Raw genomic sequence first — 20,463 nt, 5'->3', positions numbered from 1 at the left:
TGGGGGCCAGAGACGGAGAGCTCAGGGCTGGGCCTCGGTGCCTCAGGGTCTCCTCTGTGCTCCCCAGCTGCCTGCTTGTGCAACTGGAAGATGCCCCCTCTCTGAACAGCAGTTTTCTCTAAAATGTCCAGGGAAAGTCTAAATCGGTGGTTTCAAATCCTATTCCCCTTCCTCCCATCTTGGAACCTTAAAGATAGTAGTAGAGTTCCAGAGATGACTCCAAATATTTCCAGGAGTTATGACATTTATTTCTTTAAAAAAGTGTACCTTCTGCTTAAACAAATAGACTGAACATGATTTAAAATGTAAAGGGATAGGTCTCTGATAAAGAAACATAGATTAAAATAAACCTGGGATATGTACTATCATCTGTATTAATAATCACAGATTGTTTGATAGACAAAATCTTTGACATCATTGAATGATCTGAGACAAAATCATCAAAGGGGCTCCTGGTTGGTGATATGGTGGGAAAGAGGGACACATCCCTGAAGCCCATTCAGGTCCAAAACCCCACAGATGCTCTCTGCGTAGGTAGTAAGAGAAATCCTTGTGAAGGGGGTGGTGGAGAGTTGACTTTTATGGAATGTCTTCTGCTTACCAAACTCAAACTGGTCAGCTCATAAACATCCCTAGAGGAAGGATGGTGACCATCCCCATTTTACAGAGGAGAAAATAGGCTTGTTCGCTGAGGTTAGGCGCCATGCGGAGGTCACTGAGCTGGAAGGTTGCCAACTTGGCACTTGAACGCCCGGTGGAATGGCTCCAGAGCCAGGGGTGCGGTGGGAGAGGTGACTACGTCCCCTTCAAACACCTCGCCTTTAGTTAGCTGCGATGGCTTAGCGCAGGCGTGGGATGACTGACTACACCAGACTGAGAGGGTGAAGGCCCTGGGCTTCGGGATGTGTCAGGCCGAGGAGGGGACGGGGGCGGAGGTTTCCCCCAAGCACACTTGGAGTAGCTGGGTCGTTCTGGAAGGTGGGTGACAGTCGTCTTCCCGAGCTCCCCGTGTCCCATCTGGGGTCCTGGCGGCCCGCCGAAGCACCGGGTTCGGCTGGGGCCGGGGGTCTGGGCGGAGGAAAAGGCCGGCCCAGAGCAGAAATAGAAGAAGGGAGAGGGGGAGGGGGGAAGGCGAGGGAAGAAGGCGGGGAGTCCTTCCTGGGGCAGGAACCCGGGCCCCCCTCGGCGGAGCCGGCCCGCAAAGCGATTCCGCAGATGGAAGGAATTAAGTGGGAGGGGGAGGGTACTACGGTGATAGCGAGAGGAGGGAGGGAGGGAGGCGTGTGTGTGTGTGTGCACGCGTGTGTCTGGGAGGGGAGGAGGAGAGGCAGAGAAACACATCAGACTAGACGGAAGTAGAAAAGACACACACACACACACACACACACACGCACACGCACGCACGCACTTAAGAGAGACAGAACCACAGAAGAAGACAACGAGCCGGACAGAGACAGGGACCCAGGAGAGGTTAATCTGAAAGACAGCGGAGAGAGAATGAAAAAAGAAGAAAAATCCGGCAAGAGAAACGAGTGAAAATGAAATAATTGCAGTGGATTTAGAAAGAACGAGAGACAGAAGAGCTCCAAGCAGAGCAAGAGCAGATTGATTAGGCCGGGGCTGTCCTGAGCTCCCGCAGGCTCGGGGAGTAGGGCGGATGGGCGGGTTGGGGGTGGGGTAGGGCCTGGAAGGGGCCCGCCCCATGGGCAGGCCAGCAGACCGCGGCAAGCACAGATGAGCCCTAATTCCTCGCTCGCCACGCCCCCTACTCCATATTCAATGATACGGCCAATGGAAGGCGAGGACAGTGTGTAAGGGGCGTGGTCTATTTGGAGCCCGCCCCGGGAGCGGCTGCCGAAGGGGTCAGCACTGAGGCAGATAGCGGATCGCGGGGCGGGGCGGGGCGGGGCGGGCGGTGCGGAGGGGGCGGGCCCAAAAGTTTCCTGCCCAACTTTCGCTGCCTCCTTCCTCCGCCCGCGCGCGCTGCGGCTGCAGTCGGGGGGAGGTGGCGGCGGCGGCGGCGGCTGCAGGCAGAGCGCAGGGCTCACGGCACTGGGCGATCGCCGTCGGGGCTCGGGCGGTGGGCAGTGGGCGCAGGCTCCCCGGTGCCCGCCCCTCCGCTGCGGGGGAGGGGGGCGCAAGCGGGCGGCCGGGGAGGGGCCGGCACCGCCGCCGCAAAATGAGCCTGCTGTCGGCCATCGACACGAGCGCCGCTTCGGTGTACCAGCCCGCCCAGCTACTCAACTGGGTCTACCTGTCGCTGCAGGACACGCACCAGGCGAGCGCCTTCGATGCCTTTCGGCCCGAACCGCCCGCAGGCGCCGCGCCCCCAGAACTGGCCTTCGGAAAGGGCCGCCCGGAGCAGCTGGGCTCGCCCCTGCACTCCAGCTATCTCAACAGCTTCTTCCAGCTGCAACGCGGAGAGGTGGGTGCCCCCGCGCGCCCCCGCCCTCCGTCGACCGCGCCGGGCGTTTTCCTATCGGCCTGGCTCTTCCTGGCCTGGCCCGGCCCGGCTCGGTATTGCCCGGCCCTGCTTGGCTTGGCTTCGTTCAGCTCTGCCAAACTCGCCACCCGATGTCCCCGGGGCGCCGGGAGCGCGTCACCTCCCGGCTGAGCCCGGCTCCCAGCAGCTCAGGCGCGGGCGGGGCCCTCTTGCTCCCTCTCCCAGCTCGGAGCGCCCTGTTGAAGCGAACTGGGGGGAGCCCGGGCTGGGCGGGGGGCTCCGGATTCTCTCCCACAGCCCGGGCGCGGCCAGGGCGGAGAGCCCCTTCCAAGTGTCCTTCCCACGCCCAACCCCATCCCCCTCTTGGCCACCGCTCGCTGGGACCGGGAGTGCAGATTCTGCTCTGAGCTTCTCTGTAGGGGCCTAAAATCTTTTCTCCTCCGACCTCGGTGGTGGCTGACCCGAAGGGCACCCTGGAGAGCAGGGCTTTTCCTGCTGTTCTTACACAGGGACCCCCAGATACATCCTCCAGCTGTTTGCCCTCCCCCAGCCACATAGGAAGTGGTTTTTGAGGGCTTGACCCCACAGACTGTGCTGTCCCCCGCCCTCCCAGACTGGAAGGAAATGAAAGGGAAATCCTCTTGAGCTCTTGGGAGGGGGGCTAGCCAGGGGGAGAGGTTTCAGCTGCCCAGTGCCTTCTCCAGAAACCTGGGCTGGCTGCTTTGCAAAGTCTGCCTGTTGGGTGGATTCGGTTACAAAGTGGAAGGGGCAGCGTGTCTTCCTCGCCAGATAAATACACAGATTGCCAGGACCTCCCAGCCCCTTTTCAGAGGTCTTCTCCAGAGCTTTCCTAGATACCACTCCTCTCTCCTTTCAGCTGGACTCCTCCTCCTCCTCCCCTCCCATCTACTCTGGTCTCTTTTGGGAATTGCAGATACCCTTCTGTGGCCTTCACTCATCTGTCTTCTGGCAGCTCTCCCTGCAAATGTGCAGGGGGAAGGGGTGGAGGAGAGGACACGCTTGAGGGTTCCTTTTCCTTCTGGGCCTGAGCATGGCATTTGGTTTAGGAGACTCAGAGTCCTGAATGAGTCAGGGACAAGGGCCTGTGAATGTGCGAGTGTGCTAGGATAAGAGGGGAAAGGCAGAGGGTCTCCCTTTCTGGTCCCATAATGTGTTCAACTCTGCCAGAGGAGGATATGGACATAAAACGCTGACCTGAGGCATAGAAGTGGGCCAGTACCGCGTGAGCTGAGAGAAGGACTGGTTGACCTGTGTTGGGTCCGTTGGGCGTAGCACAGGGAGATGGGTCTGGAGAGGCACCCTTTGGTGCCAAGTGAAAGCATTTGTCTACCAAAGCTCTTTGTAAACTGTAAAGGACTCTCTCCACGGGAGGAGTTATTCTTGGCTGGGAATCCTCTCTCTTATAAGAGACTTGCCACCTCTTCAGGGAACTGGCTCCAATGACCGGCGACTTTGGAGTACAGGTTCTGGGTGTTTCCCCACTGCCTGGGTCTTTTTAGTTGTTATCTTACCAAACATTTGTTGAGTTCCATGTGCGCCCTTGGGGAAGCAGGGACAGATCAGTGAGGGCCCCAGATGAGAAGACAGACAAGATGTTACAACGTGAGTGGTAGGTAGTTTCGTGCGGGTGCTGTGGGAATCCCAAGGAGGACAGTGGCCATGACCCGTGTGACCATGAACTCTCACTCCTCACAGGTCGAGTGGGGCGGGGTGTCCCTAAACATCCTCTACTAGCCTTCCCCAGTTCCTACCCAGTGGTTGCCTTCTTCCCTGAATGGGGGTCTCTGCTGAGAGGCTTGGAAGTTTGGGGCCATCCAAAGTCTTCTGTAGGAGTAGGAAGTGGTGACTTCTGTTGGAAATGTCTAACATTTCCATGAGATCCCAGTTGGATCTCAGTGAAACCTGTCTCTGGTCACTTTGCTACTGCTGACCCCAGCTTCCTTTGTGAGCAGGGCCAGTGTAAAAGGAGCTGATAAAGGTTATGCAGAGCAATGGTAGAAAAAAGTCTCTTATGACCTGACTTTGGGGGAACGCCCTGTCTCTGCCTCTGCCTCAGTTTACACATTCGTTGAATTTAGTCTCTGCTGCCCCTTAGGGTGGTATGGATGGGATTTGAGAGATACATACGCAAGCAGACAGGCCGAGCTGGGGGAGGTAAGAGGGGCTTCTCCTACGCTGACAGGCCAGTGGCTTCCTTGGAGGGGCTGGAGGGCTGTGCGGGCTGACTTCTGGATGGCTTTCTGGGCTGTCGACTCACTCGCTCTCACCCCTCACCCGCTTTGCCTCCTAAAGCCTCTTGGAGCCCCAGCTGTGCTCCTGGGCTTTCCTGCGTCTAGGGCTTAGCCAGTGACCTAATATGGCTCCGAAATAGCAACTGGCTGAGAAGGCATGAAAAAATACCCCCCACCTGAATGGCACCGAGGGGCTGGTTGGAGAAGCAAATCATGTGTGGGCCGGAGGGGACTCTGTGAAGGGACCCAGGGACTCAGGAGCATCGCCATTCTCTACAAGGCCTGGCAGGCCTGGTGGCAGTGCCTGCGGATGTGACTTGCATGCTGACCGCTGACCACGGCCTGTCTGTGCGGGTCCCGGTGCCAAGAGCCCACCCCCTCCCGCACCACCCCTAGGCTGCTCCCACCACAATAGCAAAACACCATGAATGCAGCTGGGATTTGGGCGGGGGGGTTGAGGACATGGGGGCACAGAAGCTCATTGTGCCCCTGGAACCTCAGCTCTGGAAGCTGAAGATAAGCCAAGGGTTCTGAGTGGAACACTGGCCCCAGGAGCAGAGAGATGGCAGAGTCTGTGTACGAGGGCAGGAGCGACACCAGGAGGTGTCTTGGACGCCCATGGGGGCTCTTCAGCTTCTCAGCTGGTGGTAAAGGTGCCAGGCCAAAGCAGGGACAGACATTCTGTGCAGTTTTTTAAAGGCCTCGGTCTAGAATATGGGCCCTGGGAGCTTCAGTTTCAACCCTTGATCTGTGGTAACAACTACATGTCTTTGAAGAGAGACTCTGGGGGCTCTTGGCTGAGCCCCTTCACTTTCCTCTTAGGTACCAAGGAAGGCTGCTTTTAGAGAGAGTGGGGGGTTTGGGTGGTGTGGGGGTCTTCCCTGCCAAGATTAGCTTGGAATTTAAATTCACAGCAGCGTAGGAGCTGTGGGACTCCACCTCCAGAAAAGGAGACATACCCCTCATTGTGAGAATGAGAATTAGCTCTTGGGCCCCTCAGAGGGATGCCCAGAAGCCCTCCTGCGTTGTGTCTGTACTCCCTCAAGAGGAGCTATGGCTGTCTCACTCCAAGTCAGAGTCCAAGGGCGGCTGTTATCTTTCCCTCTTCCTCCAGGGATAGAGAGACGTGGCTTTACAGTGAAACCATGGTTTGTGGAGGCTGGGGGAAGGCCTTTGGGGTCAAATCTGTCTGGAAAGCAAAAGACTGTCCTTCCCTTGGAGACACACAATGCCCCCTCCGCCCCCCCCCCAGCACTGTGAAGGCTCTGAGAAGTCCCGCAGCCTAGAAATTTATTTCCCTCTCGTCAGCCCCACATTTCCATCAGTATTTGACCAGAGAATGTTTTGGCATAGAACGTTTGACAGTATTCTTCTGAACATCTCCAGGCCCAGGGACGGCTCCGTTAAGGCACATCTCTTCCAACCCTCAGGACATTCTTCCAAGAGCTGTTGACTCAAGCCCTCTCCCCAGCCCCACCCCAATCCTGGCGCTATCGACCCCAGCACTGCAGACCCCCTCATCTTTGCAGCGCTAGCCTGTCCACTGAAGGCAGCAGGGGTGTCCCAAGGCTTTATGGACAGGGCTTCAGCCCTTCTGCAGAGAGGGCTATTAGAACCTTCGAGGCGCCACTAAGGTGTCCTGCTTTCAAGGGCCCCTGGGTGTTGACAGTCCTGGGAAGGTTTTGTGTGTCGCCTGTGCTGCCCACAGGTGCAGGTGAGCCCAGGCTGCCTGACCAGGGTGCAGGTGCAGACGAAGCCCCAGCCCGTGTGAGGATGGAGGTTTGCCTCAGTGGGGCTGAGAGTGGGCTTCCAGGGCTGGAGTTCGTTCCTAGCAACTTTCGTGGTCCGTGTGTGTTGGTGGGGAGGGGGCAGCGCCAGGTCCCGGGAGGGACGGGCCTTCCAGACCAGCAGAGCCTGGGAGGCTGCCTGGCCCCTTTGGCCAGCCCTGGGAAGCTGAGCTCTGACTCAGGCAAGGAGGGCCGTCACTCGAGGGCCTGTAGGCTGAGGTGGCCCTATCCTCCCTCCGTCAAAGTAAGTTGACTGGGCAGGCCAGGACTCAGAGGGGAGGCCACACCTTGTGGACCTTCTGAGTCAGGTAGGAGGGAAGAGAGCAGGCAGGATTAGTAATTTGTAATGAGCAGTGGCAGTGAGCCAGGCTCTGTCAGCGCCTAAAGGGGCTCCTTGCAGAGAAGGCGGCCCCAAGTCATGGTCCCTTACTCTTGGGTAGGGCTTTCTTCTTGGCATCTCTTTCTTCATCTCTTTCTAGAAGAGAAAGCAGGCCTGGCAAGTCACCCTCAGCGAGTCGGTGGCCGGGCTACATCTAGAATGCCTCCATATTCCAGCTAGAACTGGCTCTGTGGCTCATTGTGCTGGCTGTTGCCTGGATTGTTCTCGGGGGCCCCAGCGCAAGGCAGGCAATCACCAGGAATATTCTGTCAAGCTCTGGGGCCTCTGATGTGTTGCCCCCAGTCTCAGACGTTTTGAGGAGTGGTGGGCACTGGTCCATTCATCACGGGTCCCAGCCGTCGCGCTGTGTCCGTACCTCAGTCGTACCCATGGCTCCAGCCCCTCCGCAGAGACCGGGCGTGGGGCTCCCTGGGATGGAAGTCCCAGGATGGCCTGGCTGGGGGGAGTCAGAGGATGGGCACGAGCACTTGCTGGCACTTTTCTCTCATAGCGCATTCGGTGTGCAGCGTCCCCATTGTCCAGGTGGGGAAACTAAGGCTCTTCAAGAGGAGGACGATACAGTCGGGGCATCAGTGGCAGGACTGGGGCTCCAGCTGAGGTCTCAGGAGGCTTGGTCTGTGTCGTGTGGCTGTGGGTGTGCTGGAGCATCCTCTTTTATTCTGTCCTCCTCTATACTGTGAAGCTTTGAGAAGGCACTAAGCTTTGCACTGACCGCTGCTTGCACCTCAAGTGCTCTTGCCTGCCCTCAACAACTGACAGAGTCCAACTTCTATCTGGCACGAGAGGCTGCCCCTTCTCTGAGAGGCCTTCCCCAGCTGCCACGGGGAAGCTCAGCTCCTTCCAGTGTCCGCGGCCTGTGGCAGAAGAGCGGGACGTGCTCCCGGTGAGGCATGTCGTAGCATTTGCTACTGTGGACGAGCATCCGCTGTATGTGGGTCGGTCTACATTGTCAGCACTGACAGCTGAGAGTGGGAATCCTGTCTTTTTCCACCTGCTGTTGCTGGTCAGTGCCTGGGACTGACCAGTGTTCAGGTACTAAGTGGTTAGGTAGATGGGTGACTTGTGACAACATGAATGATCTCTTCAGCCTCTCTCTCTCTCTCTTTTTAAAAAAAGATTTTATTTATTTATTTGACGGAGAGATAGAGAGTGAGCATAAGCAGGGAGAGCAGCAGAGGGAGAGGGAGAAACAGGCTCCCCACTGAGCAGGGAGCCCGATGTGGGGCTCCATCCCAGGATCGTGACCTGAGCCTAAGGCAGCCAGTTAACCGACTGAGCCACCCAGGGGCTCCCTCCTCAGCTTCTTATCTCCTGTTTTATCTCACTGGCAAAATGTTTATGGATTGCTTGATTGGAAAAGAGCTGACTTGGGAGATAGGAAAGCCCTGTCCCTAGAGGTGTTCCAGCAGAAACTTAGGTATGTTCATGGTTCTTGACTCTGGACCTCTTCGAGAAGCTGAATATCACCAGAGTTCTCCTCAGTGCTCACACACAGAGCAGAGGCATCCGTGCACACACAGACACACACCTTTGCCGTTATTTCAACGGGCTCCTGGCACCGCCCCCCCCCCCCCCCCCCCCCCCCCCCCCCCCCCCTCCCCCTTCTTTCCCCGGGCCCCCGGCCCCCCCCCCCCCCCCCCCCGTGTCGACAACAGATCCAAACTGAGGCCACCTGCCGTAGGGGCTGCAGACCTCAGTGGTACCCTTGGACTGGCTGAATATTGGGGTCCCTTTCAGCCCTTAGGTTATCAAATTCATGCTTTCTGCTTTCATTCCACGACTACATTCTAGAGTGAGAGGCAGCTGGTCCCCAGTGCTTATGCTCTAGCTGGGCAGAGGGCATACGGCTGGAAATTGTGGGCACCTGTCAGGTGAGCCGTGAGCTGGGCAGGAGCTGGAGGGATGGAGTCTGGAGGGAGGCTCTCCCTGGGACTTCTCTGTGTGTTCTGCCACCACTGTGCTCCTCCCTCTCTGGGTCTTTGCCTCATTTCTCTCTCCCCATTCCCCCCCACCTCCAAAAGGCACAGACGGCTTATTTAAGTTAGAATCTCTCATTGAGCTCTGGCTGTGTACGGGGAACTGTGTTTGAATGGGCCTCTAGAAGGCTGTGGAGCCCTTGGGCATTCTTGGGCGAGGGGTTGCTGCCTCTGGTGATGGCTAGCCCTGCAACCTTCCTGGCCCACAGGAACCAAGCTGCGCTCTGACCACACCTGAGAAATCTTTAGTCAAGATTCGAGTTCACTTTCCCATCAGCCAATGGGTGGTCTCCTCTCCCTGAGCGCAGTACACATCCACCTGTTCCTGGGGATGGGGGAAGGGTGTGACTCTGGGGGCTGGAGCCCCAGACAGACCCTGGGGTAGAAGAAGTGCAGATCCCCTTGGAGAATGGGTGGAGCCATTTGTGAAATGAATGGTTTCTTGTGTTAAAGAGAAGGGTGTGGGTGCGTATGTGTGTGCACGTGTGTGTGCATGTGTCCGTGTGTCTGGAAGGGGGTGTGGGGTGACATTTTGGGCTGAGAAAGGAGTTGTCCAGCTGATGAAAGAAGAGCTGGGAACTAGGATCAGAGAGTCACCCCCCGCCCCATGCGCCCTTTAGAGCCATCTCTGGCCTCGGGTTTCAGGCAAGACTCAGCCTTTGCTCTGGTCACATTTCCTCAAATGCTCCCCTTGTCATGGCCTTGCCCACTGCTATGTCCTTTTCTGTGAATGTTTCCACCTCTGCCAGCTGCCTCTCCTCTCTTCTCTGCACTGGTTTCCTCTCCCTAGAGCAGGCTTCTCTGCACTTGCCCTAACCCCTGTCTGCCCCCCTCCCTCTGGACCCTCTTCTGATCCTGGGAGGGCCAACAGCGTATGGCAGTTTGAGTCAGCCCTGGAAGTCTTGGCCTGCACACTCCAGGTCCCTCTACAGAACCCCCAGCCCGAGAACCCAGACCCTTCATGCAGCACAGAGAAGGTGGTGCCTCATCTTGCCAGGCCTGAGGGGCTTGGCGATATGAAGTCACAGGCCCAGGGAGAGTGGTCCACCCCTGTGTTCTCCTTTGGCTCTCCTTACTGTAGGAGAAGCCAAACCTGGAGGCCATGTGGGAGATGAATTGTAACAGGCTGGCTGATCTGGGTGTGAGTCTCCCTTAGCCACATGCTGGCTGTTTTATCTTGGGCAAGTTACTCAGCCTTTCTGAGCCCCAGTTTCCAGCTCTGTAAAATGGACCCAATAATGCCCATCCAAATAGTGTTCTTGCAAGTATAAAAAGATCAGGAAAGAGAAAGGATCCAGTGAAGTCTAAGACACAAGCAGGATGAGAATAGATTTCAGCATCTTCCCCTCTAACTTTCCCCAACAGCCAAGCCAGAGCCTCAGGGAAGTTCCAGCAATGGGCAGGAGTCCAATGCTCCGTCCCCCAGATATGGTATGAGGATCCCACACTTCCTGCCAGCTGCTGGGAGTGGGGAGGAGAGAGAGGTGGTCTCTTCCTTCAGGCTGGTGATTTGGTCCCAGTGGCTTCTATCCACCACAGTAGTGGGGCTGCCCTCAACCAGTGCCCATAGCGGCTTAATCTGGGGTGAGAGTGCCTTCCACTTCGTCTGTGGCAACTCAGAGACCCCCCCAACCTGAATCTTTAAGGTGTTAGGGCATTCACCGCCTCATCTGTTGAGTAGGGTTTCCAGACCCTTCTCTGCCTTTGATGATTTGCACCCAGGACAGTGGTAGGTATGAGGGATGGCAGAAACGGTCTGGGCTCTGGGGGTGACGGAATGTTGTAGAATTTTTGCCTTTTGATATGTCCAGCCCTGTGGGGAAATGAAGAGGCTTCAGAACTCCTTCAGTCAAGGGCAGCAGAGTCACGGGGTGATCCCCACCCAGCCTAGCCCTGACAGACAAGGCTATGGCCATGAGGTCCAGGAGGCCCCTGGAGGAGGCAGGGGCATCTGAGGCCTGAGTAAGAAGAAGGGATGGGTTCAAGGCCACACCACCAGAGGTATGACCAGATCGAAGGCCAGGTCCTGGAGGAGGTTGGATGGACACAGGGCACCCTGGGGGGACAGCCAGTGTAGAATTAGAGGGGGGAAGAGCAGGTGCCCCATGGGACACCAGGAGGAGAAGCATGGCTGTTAGGGAGTTCGGGGTTCCCTGATGAAGGGCCACTCCTGCTGGGCCTCACCCTCCAGCTATAGGCAGCAGGACTCAGAAAGGAGGTGCCCAGAGTGACCAAGGGCTCTCCGCATGTTGGGCTCTGGGGTGGTCTTTCAGTAGCTGGTGTCTGGACCCTAAGAAAGTGGGACTGCGAAGGTCATCCATGTTGCCCTCCTTCCCTGTTCCGGGTTCAGTTTACAAACGGGAAGCCCGAGGCCAGGCCTGCCTCCGCAGCCAGAGGGGTGGGAACACGGTGTGTCCTGGCCTCTGTGCCGACCCATCCCCGCGGGCCGGCCAGGGAAAGGTCTGAGAGCAGCTTGCCTTTCACCTCCGTGGCCGGAGTTCCTTGGGGCTTGGGAGAGGAAACAGCTCGCTGCCCCACCCGCCCTTTGAGCCAGCCGGCAAGCAGGACTCATGGCCCTCAGGCCTGGCTGTGTGCCCTGGTCTGTGCCCCAGGCCTCTCTGGGCCTCAGTTTCTCCATCTGGAATGTGCGAGCAGTTGGGTCAGCTGTTCTGCTCCTTCCTTTCCACTTGAAGGTGGTGTCGTCTTAAATTGAGGCTGAGGGAAGGGAGCTGGAGCCACCAGGAGGGACAGGCCAGAGCACCCGAGGGAGGCGGGCAGAGGCGGTGAATAGGAAAGCTCTGACCTCGCTTCTCTTCCCGAAGCTGCTCGTAGGACAGAAGCTGTGACCCTCGTGAGGTAGAGGGTGCGGGTGTCCCGCTGCTGGGGAGAAGACAGGCTGTTCGGAGGCCTCTGGCTGTCCAGGGACGCCCGAGGGGTCACCCGTGGGCAGGGCAGTGTGGCCACAAGGCAGGGGAGAGGCTGTTCAGGGTGTAATTAATGCACTTTTTGGCACCCACCAGACTTCCCCTTCCTCTTGACAGTTTGCTGCCAAAACAGTCCCAATTCCTGTGAACTTGCTTAAATCTTATACAGAAAAAAAAAAAAAGAAGAAGAAGAAGAAGAAAAAAGAAAAGAGAGAACGGGGGGAAAAAATGAAGAGGGCTGTTATTTGTGAAATTGCATTTCCCAGCCATGAGGGTGAGTCACACCATTTGGAGTTGGGAGTTTCTTTTCTGGATGAACTTTTCTCCAGGAGGCTGTGGTGGTGCTGCCCTCCCTCAGGCCTGTTTGGGTGAGGAGAAGCTTCCACTCAAGCTAAGGAGAGACCTGGGTGTTTGGAAAGGCCAGGTAGAGCCGGGCCCTCTGGACAGACTGCCCTGGGGAGTTCTGGGCTGGGGGAAGGGGGAGCAGTGAGTTAGTGCGTCAGGGGGAGACAGTTTCGGTTTAGAACGATGAAAAAGTACTGGAAGTGGGTGGTAGTGGTTGGTGGTCGCAAAGTCATGGGCATGTACTTAGTGCCACGGAACCGTACGCTAAAAAACAGAACTAAAATGGTCGATTCTCTGTAATGAATTTCTTACCACAGTAAAGCTATAGGCTCCAGGCTCTCGGTGCCAGGTGACTACTTTGGTAGGTAGGTCTGAGGTGGGGCCAAGAAAACCGTATTGGTTCAAAGTTTCTTAAGGCACTCAGTACAAGGTTGGACACACTTGCCTCATCTGTAAAATGGGACCACAGGTTGTGGTGAGCGTCGGCTGTCTTAATAAGTGTACAGTTTCCAGCCCCTGGGACACTGTAATTGCTTAGTAGATGGGACTGGGATCAAATCCTGTGGACACTGGACCCCTCTCCACACCCCTTGTCCAGAACCATTGGTTGTCCAGAACCATCTCACACACCTGCGGGTATGGGAGACCCTCTGCCTCTCAGGATGGACCACTCTCTCGGCTCATCTGAGAGCTGGATAATCACCCTCACAGTGAAGGCAAGGTGTGGTATTTTGCACTGGTCCTGGGTTTCATGATAGCCCTGGACAGTGGTAGAGCAGAGATGGTCCTCAGGAGCCTTTGAGTCCCATGCCCAGACATCATAGGCTGACTGACTGGGTGTTTGGCCTGGATGCCTTTTGGACGTGGTCCCTGCATCTTTTTTCCTAGGCTCCAGTCTAAACCTACAGGAACAGGAACCACAGCCCAGAGAGGGAAAGGACTGGCCCCAGGCCACAGAGCAGGGTATCCAGGGAGCCAAGAAGAGTGGTGGTCCCCAGATGGCGTGGGCTGTGTCCTCTAGGAGGGAATGCCAGGCCCCCAGAAACGGAACAAGTGGGGAGGCTGAGGTATACATGTGTGAGGGGTGGCATCTGTTCTGGTTTGGGGAGGGGTGCCTGATCTCCAGGGGCCTGCTCTCTGCTCCCTTCCCTCCCTGCCCATACGGAAGGGCCACAGGAGGGACTGTGCCCACTCTGAGCCTCCATCTGCCCTGTCTTCATAAGGGAGCCTGAGGCCACCTCTTCTCAGGGGCTGTCTTCCTCTAGAGGCCTGGGGACTTCCAGGAACAAGGCTGTCTTCCCATTAGATCCAAGGCTCCCCAAGGTCTGTGGTTCCCTCCTGGAATCCTTAAGCACCTGAGCGGGGACCAGAGGATGCCCAGGCCCGTGCCCAGGTTTGTTGTTGACCCTCCTGGAGGAGCTGCCTCTTTACAGCCTTGGCCTTGCCCCAGGAAAAGGGGACCATGGCTGTTCCCTGCCAACCTCACCACAGGCCCCACCTTTGCTAAATTCCAGTGTGCCTGGCTGCCCAGAGCCTGTGACTCCTATAAATAGAGGCTGTATACACCAGGAGGGGGCCTGGGCCGCGTCTGCTTTGAAGCCAGGCAAGACATCTGGTTCCTGTCAGCTGGAGGTGGGAGAGGTGGGAGAGGTGGGCCACTTCCTCCTGGGCTCACAGAGGGCAGGCCTGGGCCAGCCTCGGGGCTCCCCGGACACAGTGTGCACAGCCCTCATGCCACAGGAGACCAGGCAGAGCGCTGAACCTCAGTCTTCTCTTCTGTACGATGGAAACAATCCTGTACGCTGATGCCCCTCTTTCTTGTAAGGTGGGGAAACTGAGTCAGCTGAGCGATAAGTGACTTGTTTAAAGCACTAGTAAATGGCAAAGCCCCAGATCCAACAGGTTGCTTTCTGCTATGCCTGCTTACCTCCTGGGAATGTGTAAAGAACTAATGAGAACCGTCCTCCTCCTCCTCACTTCTTACTGAGTGGTTCCTCAGTGCCAGGTGGGAGATACAGTGACCTCACTTGAGCCTCCTAGGAACCATAGGAAGTGGCTCTCATTACTCCTGTTTTCCAGACAGGACCCCAGGGGCCCAGAGCAGTTCACTGGCTTGCCTGTGGATGCACAGCAGGAGTTAGGATATGAACTGGGACTCTAGGGGGCCAGAGCTCCCGGGCAGCTAGAGAGTGTGCATTCACGAGTGTGCATGCATGTGCCCGTGGACATGTGCCCATGAGGCCATAGCTGCAAACAAGCGTGCCCAGGCCCGGGGAGCCCTCACATCTCTGTCCCTCCTCCCAGGCTCTGAGCAGCAGCGTGTACAAGAGCGCCTCGCCCTACGGCTCCCTCAACAACATCGCCGATGGCCTCAGCTCCCTCACTGAGCACTTCTCAGACCTGACCCTCACCTCTGAGACCCGCAAGCCCAGCAAGCGGCCCCCACCCAACTACCTGTGCCACCTGTGCTTCAACAAAGGACACTACATCAAGGACTGCCCCCAGGTAAGGTGCCCCGCTTCTCTGGGTAGAACAGGCCGAGCGGCCCCACCTCCCCCCTCCCCTACCTCCCTGCCCCCAGGGCTCCTTCCACCAACAAGTGGCCCTGTGCCCTCTGGTCTCCACCTTCCCCTCCTCTCCGGTATTTCTGAGGCACCAGCTGGCATGGATGGGACAGAGCCCCAGCCTGGGCCTGCCCTGGCTAGTGAGCAATCCGGGTGAGGGCCCCCAAATGAGGTTCCGGGCCTTCACATCTCTGCCAGTCTTCCTGCCAGGGTGGGTCCTGTTACTGTGGGGCAGGACGGGGGCCAGCAGCCTCCTCGCAGCTCTCCCGAGAGAGACCCCATCTCCTCACACTCACAGGGAAAGAATGCGGGCTCTGGGCCAGGAATCCAGATGTGCACCCCCTCCCCCAGACCCTACCTCTCCCTCCTCCGCAGCAGTGTTTCCTCAGTCTCCTGCCTGTAAGGGGGGAGGGGAGAGGGCCTTGCCCCTGACTTTGTGCCCCCCCCACAGGGTAGGTCTGGGTGAAGGCCTTGGGCACTGCAGGCTGGGCCTCTCTCTCAGTGTGGGAAGAGGGCCAGGCGATGGAGAGTGTGGGGAGCAGCCCCGTCTCCCACCCAGTGCTTCGCTGTGATGGGCTGGGGCTCCTGGGGGCAGATCCCACTTGCAGAATGACTCCTGACTCTGGCCAACTGGGCTCTGGCAGCCTGGGGAGAGAGGGTAAGGTCGTTTACAATACAGTACGAGATGGATCCGTGATTCTTTTCCCTATTATTTTTTCAAAATTTCTAATGTTTTTGTAATGTGTGTTTTTTGCTTCTATTTTACATATGTAATGGAAATGGGATCCTGGAAACTCAGAAAATCCATGTAGTCTTACCCTCCAGATGGTGGGAGCGCAGGGTGTGGCTGGGTGGGGCTGGGTGCCTCCGGACGCATGGAGGCCGAGATGGGCTTGCTGCTTGTGGCTCTTTTCAGGAATAGCTGTGCCGTGCTTTAGGTCCTCGCTGCATGAAGTATGGCCAGGAAAGCTGCCTGGGAGCTTGTCAGAAATGCAGTCTTAGGCCCAGCCTGTAATTGCATTTTAGTAGAAGTCCCGGGACCTGTGTATACCGGTGATCTCAGCCTCCTCCGACCCTTGGTCAAGAGAAGCCCACCCCTGACCCTGAGTGTGGGAGCTGGCCCACTGATGGCTGTTCTCCAGACCCCACTCCAGTGGGCGCTGTCCGCCCTCAGTATACGCAGGAAGCCGGGGGCCCTCGGGATGAGGAGGTCCCAGCACAGGGTAAGACCCGTACCTCCCCAGGGGTTCTCCAGACGGGATGAGGAGCAAGCAGGCGACTCAGAATCCCGTTGGTCCTCAAGGATGTGCCCCCGGCCCACCCTGGCAGCAGCCCCTTGCACCTTCCCCAGCTGAGCCTCTGCGAGGGGACTTTCAGTCACTTACCATACCTTGGAAACTTCCCTCATTGTCTCCTGCCTGCAACCCTGGCTCACAATTAGCCGACGTGTCAAGTCTCTCATTAGCCTCTTGTTACGTGATGCTTTGAGTGAGTTAAGCACTCACACGGGATCATTGAGCCAGTCTGTGGAGGTGCTGGAATTTCAACCCCGGCCAGCAGGTGACATTCAGACACCAACAGGGGCCCCTGGGGCTCCGAGGAGGTGGGCCATGCTGAGCTGGAGGTCTGGGAAAGCTTCCAGGAGAAGGAGAAGGAGAAATTGAGGGGGCTTGGCTGGTTGTTGGAAGAAGGGTGAGCAGTATCCAAAGGCAAGGGATGTTGAGGCAGCAGTGGAGGGACGGTGAAGGCGTGCAGGTAAGTGTGTGTGTGCATGCCCAGCCCTCTTTCCAGAGGGGCCAGGGCTCTCCTAAATGTGGGAACAGAAGGTCCCTGACCTCAGTGCCTCTCGACTTCTAGCACCGTGCAAACCCTGGTTCTTCCTTTATATTCTTTTATATGGATTACATAACGAGTGCACTCGTGCAGGGCTCTTACCTCTTCTGCAGAAGGAATACTGGCCCATTTTACAGGTGAAGAAACAGAGTCTCAGAGAGCTGAAGTGCTGGAGAGAGGGCAGAGTGTCTATGAGAGCCCCAGGCTTGGGACCTCAGTGCTCTTTGCTTTCTTGAGCATCCATACCAATCCAGGCTGAGATGCCCATGACCTCTGGGGCCTCAGTTTCCCTCTCGAGCTGGTAGAGGCCCTCTTCGAGCTCTACCTCATACCTGATTCTATCAGAGACTCCTGCAGGCCCAGGGACCTCCTCTACCAGTCATGAGTAGAGTTCACAGTTCATCATCTGTGAAACAAAGCTAATGAGAGTACTAACAGAGTAACGTGAAGATCCAAGGAAGTAATGCATGGAAAGTACTTAACACAGTGTCTGGCATACAGTAAGCACTTAATAAATGTTGGCTAGCATTATATTTTTTCCTCCTTTGGGTAACAATGGGGAGTGTGCCTATTTGGCAAGGTACTAGAGATTTTGGCAGGCTGGAATATAATTAGATGCTCTCCACCCTCACCTGACCACAAACTCCAGGGGCAGGTGCTGGGCTGGATTCATCTCTGTATCCCCCTGCTGGACCAAGATACCACACACAGCAGACGCTCAGTGTAAGCCTTCTGGAATGAAGGAATGGGCAGACAGGCCTTTATAAGCCTGGAAACCTCTGTTTCAAATGAAATATTATGAGCTCAGTGTATAGAATATTTAGAAGTAGAGTGGGAGTGCTTGTTTTGGTAACACCTTTAGTGAGACAGAATCCACATACCATATAATTGACCCATTTAAAGTGTAGAAGTCAGTGACTTTTAGTATATGCAGAGCTGCTCAACCATTACCATGACCTATTATAGAACATTTTTTTAAAAAGATTTTATTTATTGAAGTAGTCTCTACACCCCGTGTGGGGCTAGAACTCATGACCCTGAGATCAAGAGTTGCATGCTCTACTGACTGAGCCAGCCAAGTGCCCCAATTGTAGAACACTTTTATCACCTCAAAGAGAAACCTCATAAGCTTTAGCTGTCCCTACCCGCTGGCTCCCCAACTCCTAGTAACCCGTAATCTACTTTCTATCTCTATACATTTGCCTGTTCTGGACATCTCAGATAGATAGAATCATCTAATATGTGGTCTTTTGTCACTGGTTTTTTTCACTTATTATATTGCTCTCAAGGTTCATGCACATAGTAGCATTTATCAGTTCCATGATTTGGGAAGTGTTCTATCCTGTTCTATTTTCTATAAGAGTTTGTGAAGAATTAATATTAATTCTTCTTTAGGGGCACCTGGGTGGCTCAGTCTCTTGAGAGTCTGCCTTTGGCTCAGGTCATGATCCCAGGGTCCTGGGATCAAGTCCCACATAGGGCTTCCTGCTCAGTGGGGAGTCTGCTTGCTTCTCCCTCTGCCTCCCTCATGCTCTCTCTCTCTCTCTCTCTCTCTCTTAAATAAATAAATAAAACCTTTACAAAATTTCTTCTTTAAATGTTTAGTAGAATTCACCCATGAAGCCATATGAACTTGGGCTTTCTTTTGTGGGTAGATTCAGATTTTCTATTTCTTCTAGAGTTAGTTTCTGTAGTTTGTGTGTTTGTAGAATTTGTCTGTTTCATCTAAGTTATCAAATGTAGTGGCATAGAGTTGTTTGTAATGTTCTCTTACGATCACTTTCGTTTCTGCAAGGTCAGTTATAATGTCCCCCTCTTTTCTTTCTGATTCTTATAACTTGAGTCTTCTCTCTTTTTTTCCTTGGTCAATCTAGCTAAAGGTTTGTCCATTTTGTTGAACTTTTCAAAGGAACAACTTTTGGTTTAGTTGACTTCCTGTACTATTTTTCTGTTCTCTGTTACATTAATTTCCACTCGAATCTTTTAAAAAATTATGGTAAAATATATGGAACATAAAATTTACCATCTTAATTATTCTTTCATGTATAATTTAGTGGTATTAAGAACAGTTGACCCTTGAACCACATCGGTTTGAATGTATACATGGATTTTTTTTTTCAGTGAATACAATACAGTACAATAACTATTTTCTCTTCTTCATGATTTTCTTAATAGCATTCTCCTTTCTCTAGCAAACTTTATTTATATAGTATAGAATACATGTAACATGCAAAATATGGGTTACTTGACTATTTAAGTTATTGATAAGGCTATTAGTAGTTAAGTTTTAGGGGAGTCAAGAGTTACACACCGATTTTTTTTTTTAAACAACACTTTCTTCTTTTTTTTTTTTTTTAAAGATTTTATTTATTTATTTGACAGAGAGAGATCACAAGTTGGCAGAGAGGCAGGCAGAGAGAGAGAGAGAGAGGAGGCAGGCTCCCCGCGGAGCAGAGAGCCCGATGTGGGACTTGATCCCAGGACCCCGAGATCACGACCTGAGCTGAAGGCAGAGGCTTAACCCACTGAGCCACCCAGGCACCCTACACACAGATTTCTGACTGCTCCAGAGCTTGGCACCTCAGCCTCCACATGGTTTAAGGGTCAACTGTACATTCACTGTATTGGACAACTATCACTATCCACCACCAACCATCACCATCCATCCATCTGTAGAACTCTCTTTTTTTGTATGAAACTCTGTACCCATTAAGCAACAGCCCCCTTACCTTCCCCAGCCGCTGGCAACTACCGTTCTACTTTCTGTTGCTATGAATTTCATTACTCTAAGGACCCCGTAGAAGTGGAATTACATAGTATTTGTCATTTTGTGATTGGCTTATTTCACTTAGCATAATGTCCTCAAGGTTTGTTCATGTTGTAACAAGTTTCAAAAGTTCCTTTCTTTTTTAAGGCCAAATAATACTCCTGTGTGTGTGTGTGTGTGTGTGTGTGTGTGTGTGTGTGTGTGTAGACCACATTTTGTTAATCTAATTATCCGTCAATGGATAACTGGATTGCTTCCTCCTTTTGGCTACTGCGAACACCACTGCTATGAACATGTGCAGATAGCTCTTTGAGTCTCTGCTTTCAATTCTTCATTCTAATCTTTATCGTTTCCTTCCCTCAGCTTGTTTTAGGTTTAGTTTGCTCTTCTTTGTCCAGTTTCTCGAGATGGAAAGTTAGGTTAATGGTTCTACATCTTTCTTCTATTTTTAATATAGATATTCACAGGTATACATTTTCCTCTGAATTGCATCTTATAATTGTGTGTGTTGTCTCTTCCCGTTCCTTCATCAGAGAGTATTTTCTGATTTACCTTATGGCTTCTTCTGTGACCCACTGGTTATTTAGAAATGTGTTGTTTCATATCCACATATTTGTGAGTTTCCCAAATGTGTTTTAAAAATGATTTCTCCTTTCATTCCACTTTGTATTATTTTAGCGCTTCTAAGTTTGTCGTGGTTTGTTTCATAGCATTTGGGCTGTCCTTTAGGATGGTTCATGGGCACTTGAGAAGAATGAATTCTGCTGTGGTTGGAGGGTTCTGTAGGTGTCTGTTGGGTCTAGTTGGTTCACAGTGTTGTTGGTGTCTTCTGTCCCCTTGTTGATGTTCTGTCTCATTCTTCTAACCATTGTTGTAAGTGTAGGAGTGTTGAAATCTCTATTATTGTTCAATTAACTATTTTTTCTTCGATTCTGCCAACTTTTGCTACGTGTATTTTGATACTCCTTTGTGAGCTACATCGATGTTGTAACTGTTGTGTTTTCTAATGAATTGGTCCTTTTATTGTTCTAAGGTGTCCCCATTTATCTCTAGTAACATTTTTGTTTGTTTTAAAATCTAATTTGTCTGATACTAGTATAGCTGGCTTCCTTATGGTTACTATGTACATGATAGGTCTTTGTTGACTTTACTTTCTGTCTATTCATATCTTT

At 53.9% G+C, this 20,463-nt stretch overlaps 1 protein-coding gene across 1 annotated transcript in view; it reads left to right on the top strand.

Annotated features, from left to right (window-relative positions):
* The first annotated feature begins 2,012 nt into the window (after positions 1–2,012).
* LOC111145305 (zinc finger CCHC-type containing 24) overlaps positions 2,013–20,463 on the top strand; it is a 58,309-nt gene continuing 39,858 nt past the window's right edge. The window contains exons 1-2 of the mRNA XM_022500143.1: positions 2,013–2,425; positions 14,432–14,632. Coding sequence (XP_022355851.1) covers positions 2,180–2,425; positions 14,432–14,632 — 447 coding nt within the window. The 5' untranslated portion in view covers positions 2,013–2,179. The remainder of the gene's footprint in view (positions 2,426–14,431; positions 14,633–20,463) is intronic.

The sequence above is a fragment of the Enhydra lutris genome, unplaced genomic scaffold, assembly GCF_002288905.1.
Source record: "Enhydra lutris kenyoni isolate GAN:26980312 unplaced genomic scaffold, ASM228890v2 scaffoldscaffold12, whole genome shotgun sequence".
Taxonomy (NCBI): Eukaryota; Metazoa; Chordata; class Mammalia; order Carnivora; family Mustelidae; genus Enhydra; species Enhydra lutris.
Note: the sequence above shows the minus strand (reverse complement) of the source record. Positions and strands in the feature narration are given on the sequence as shown.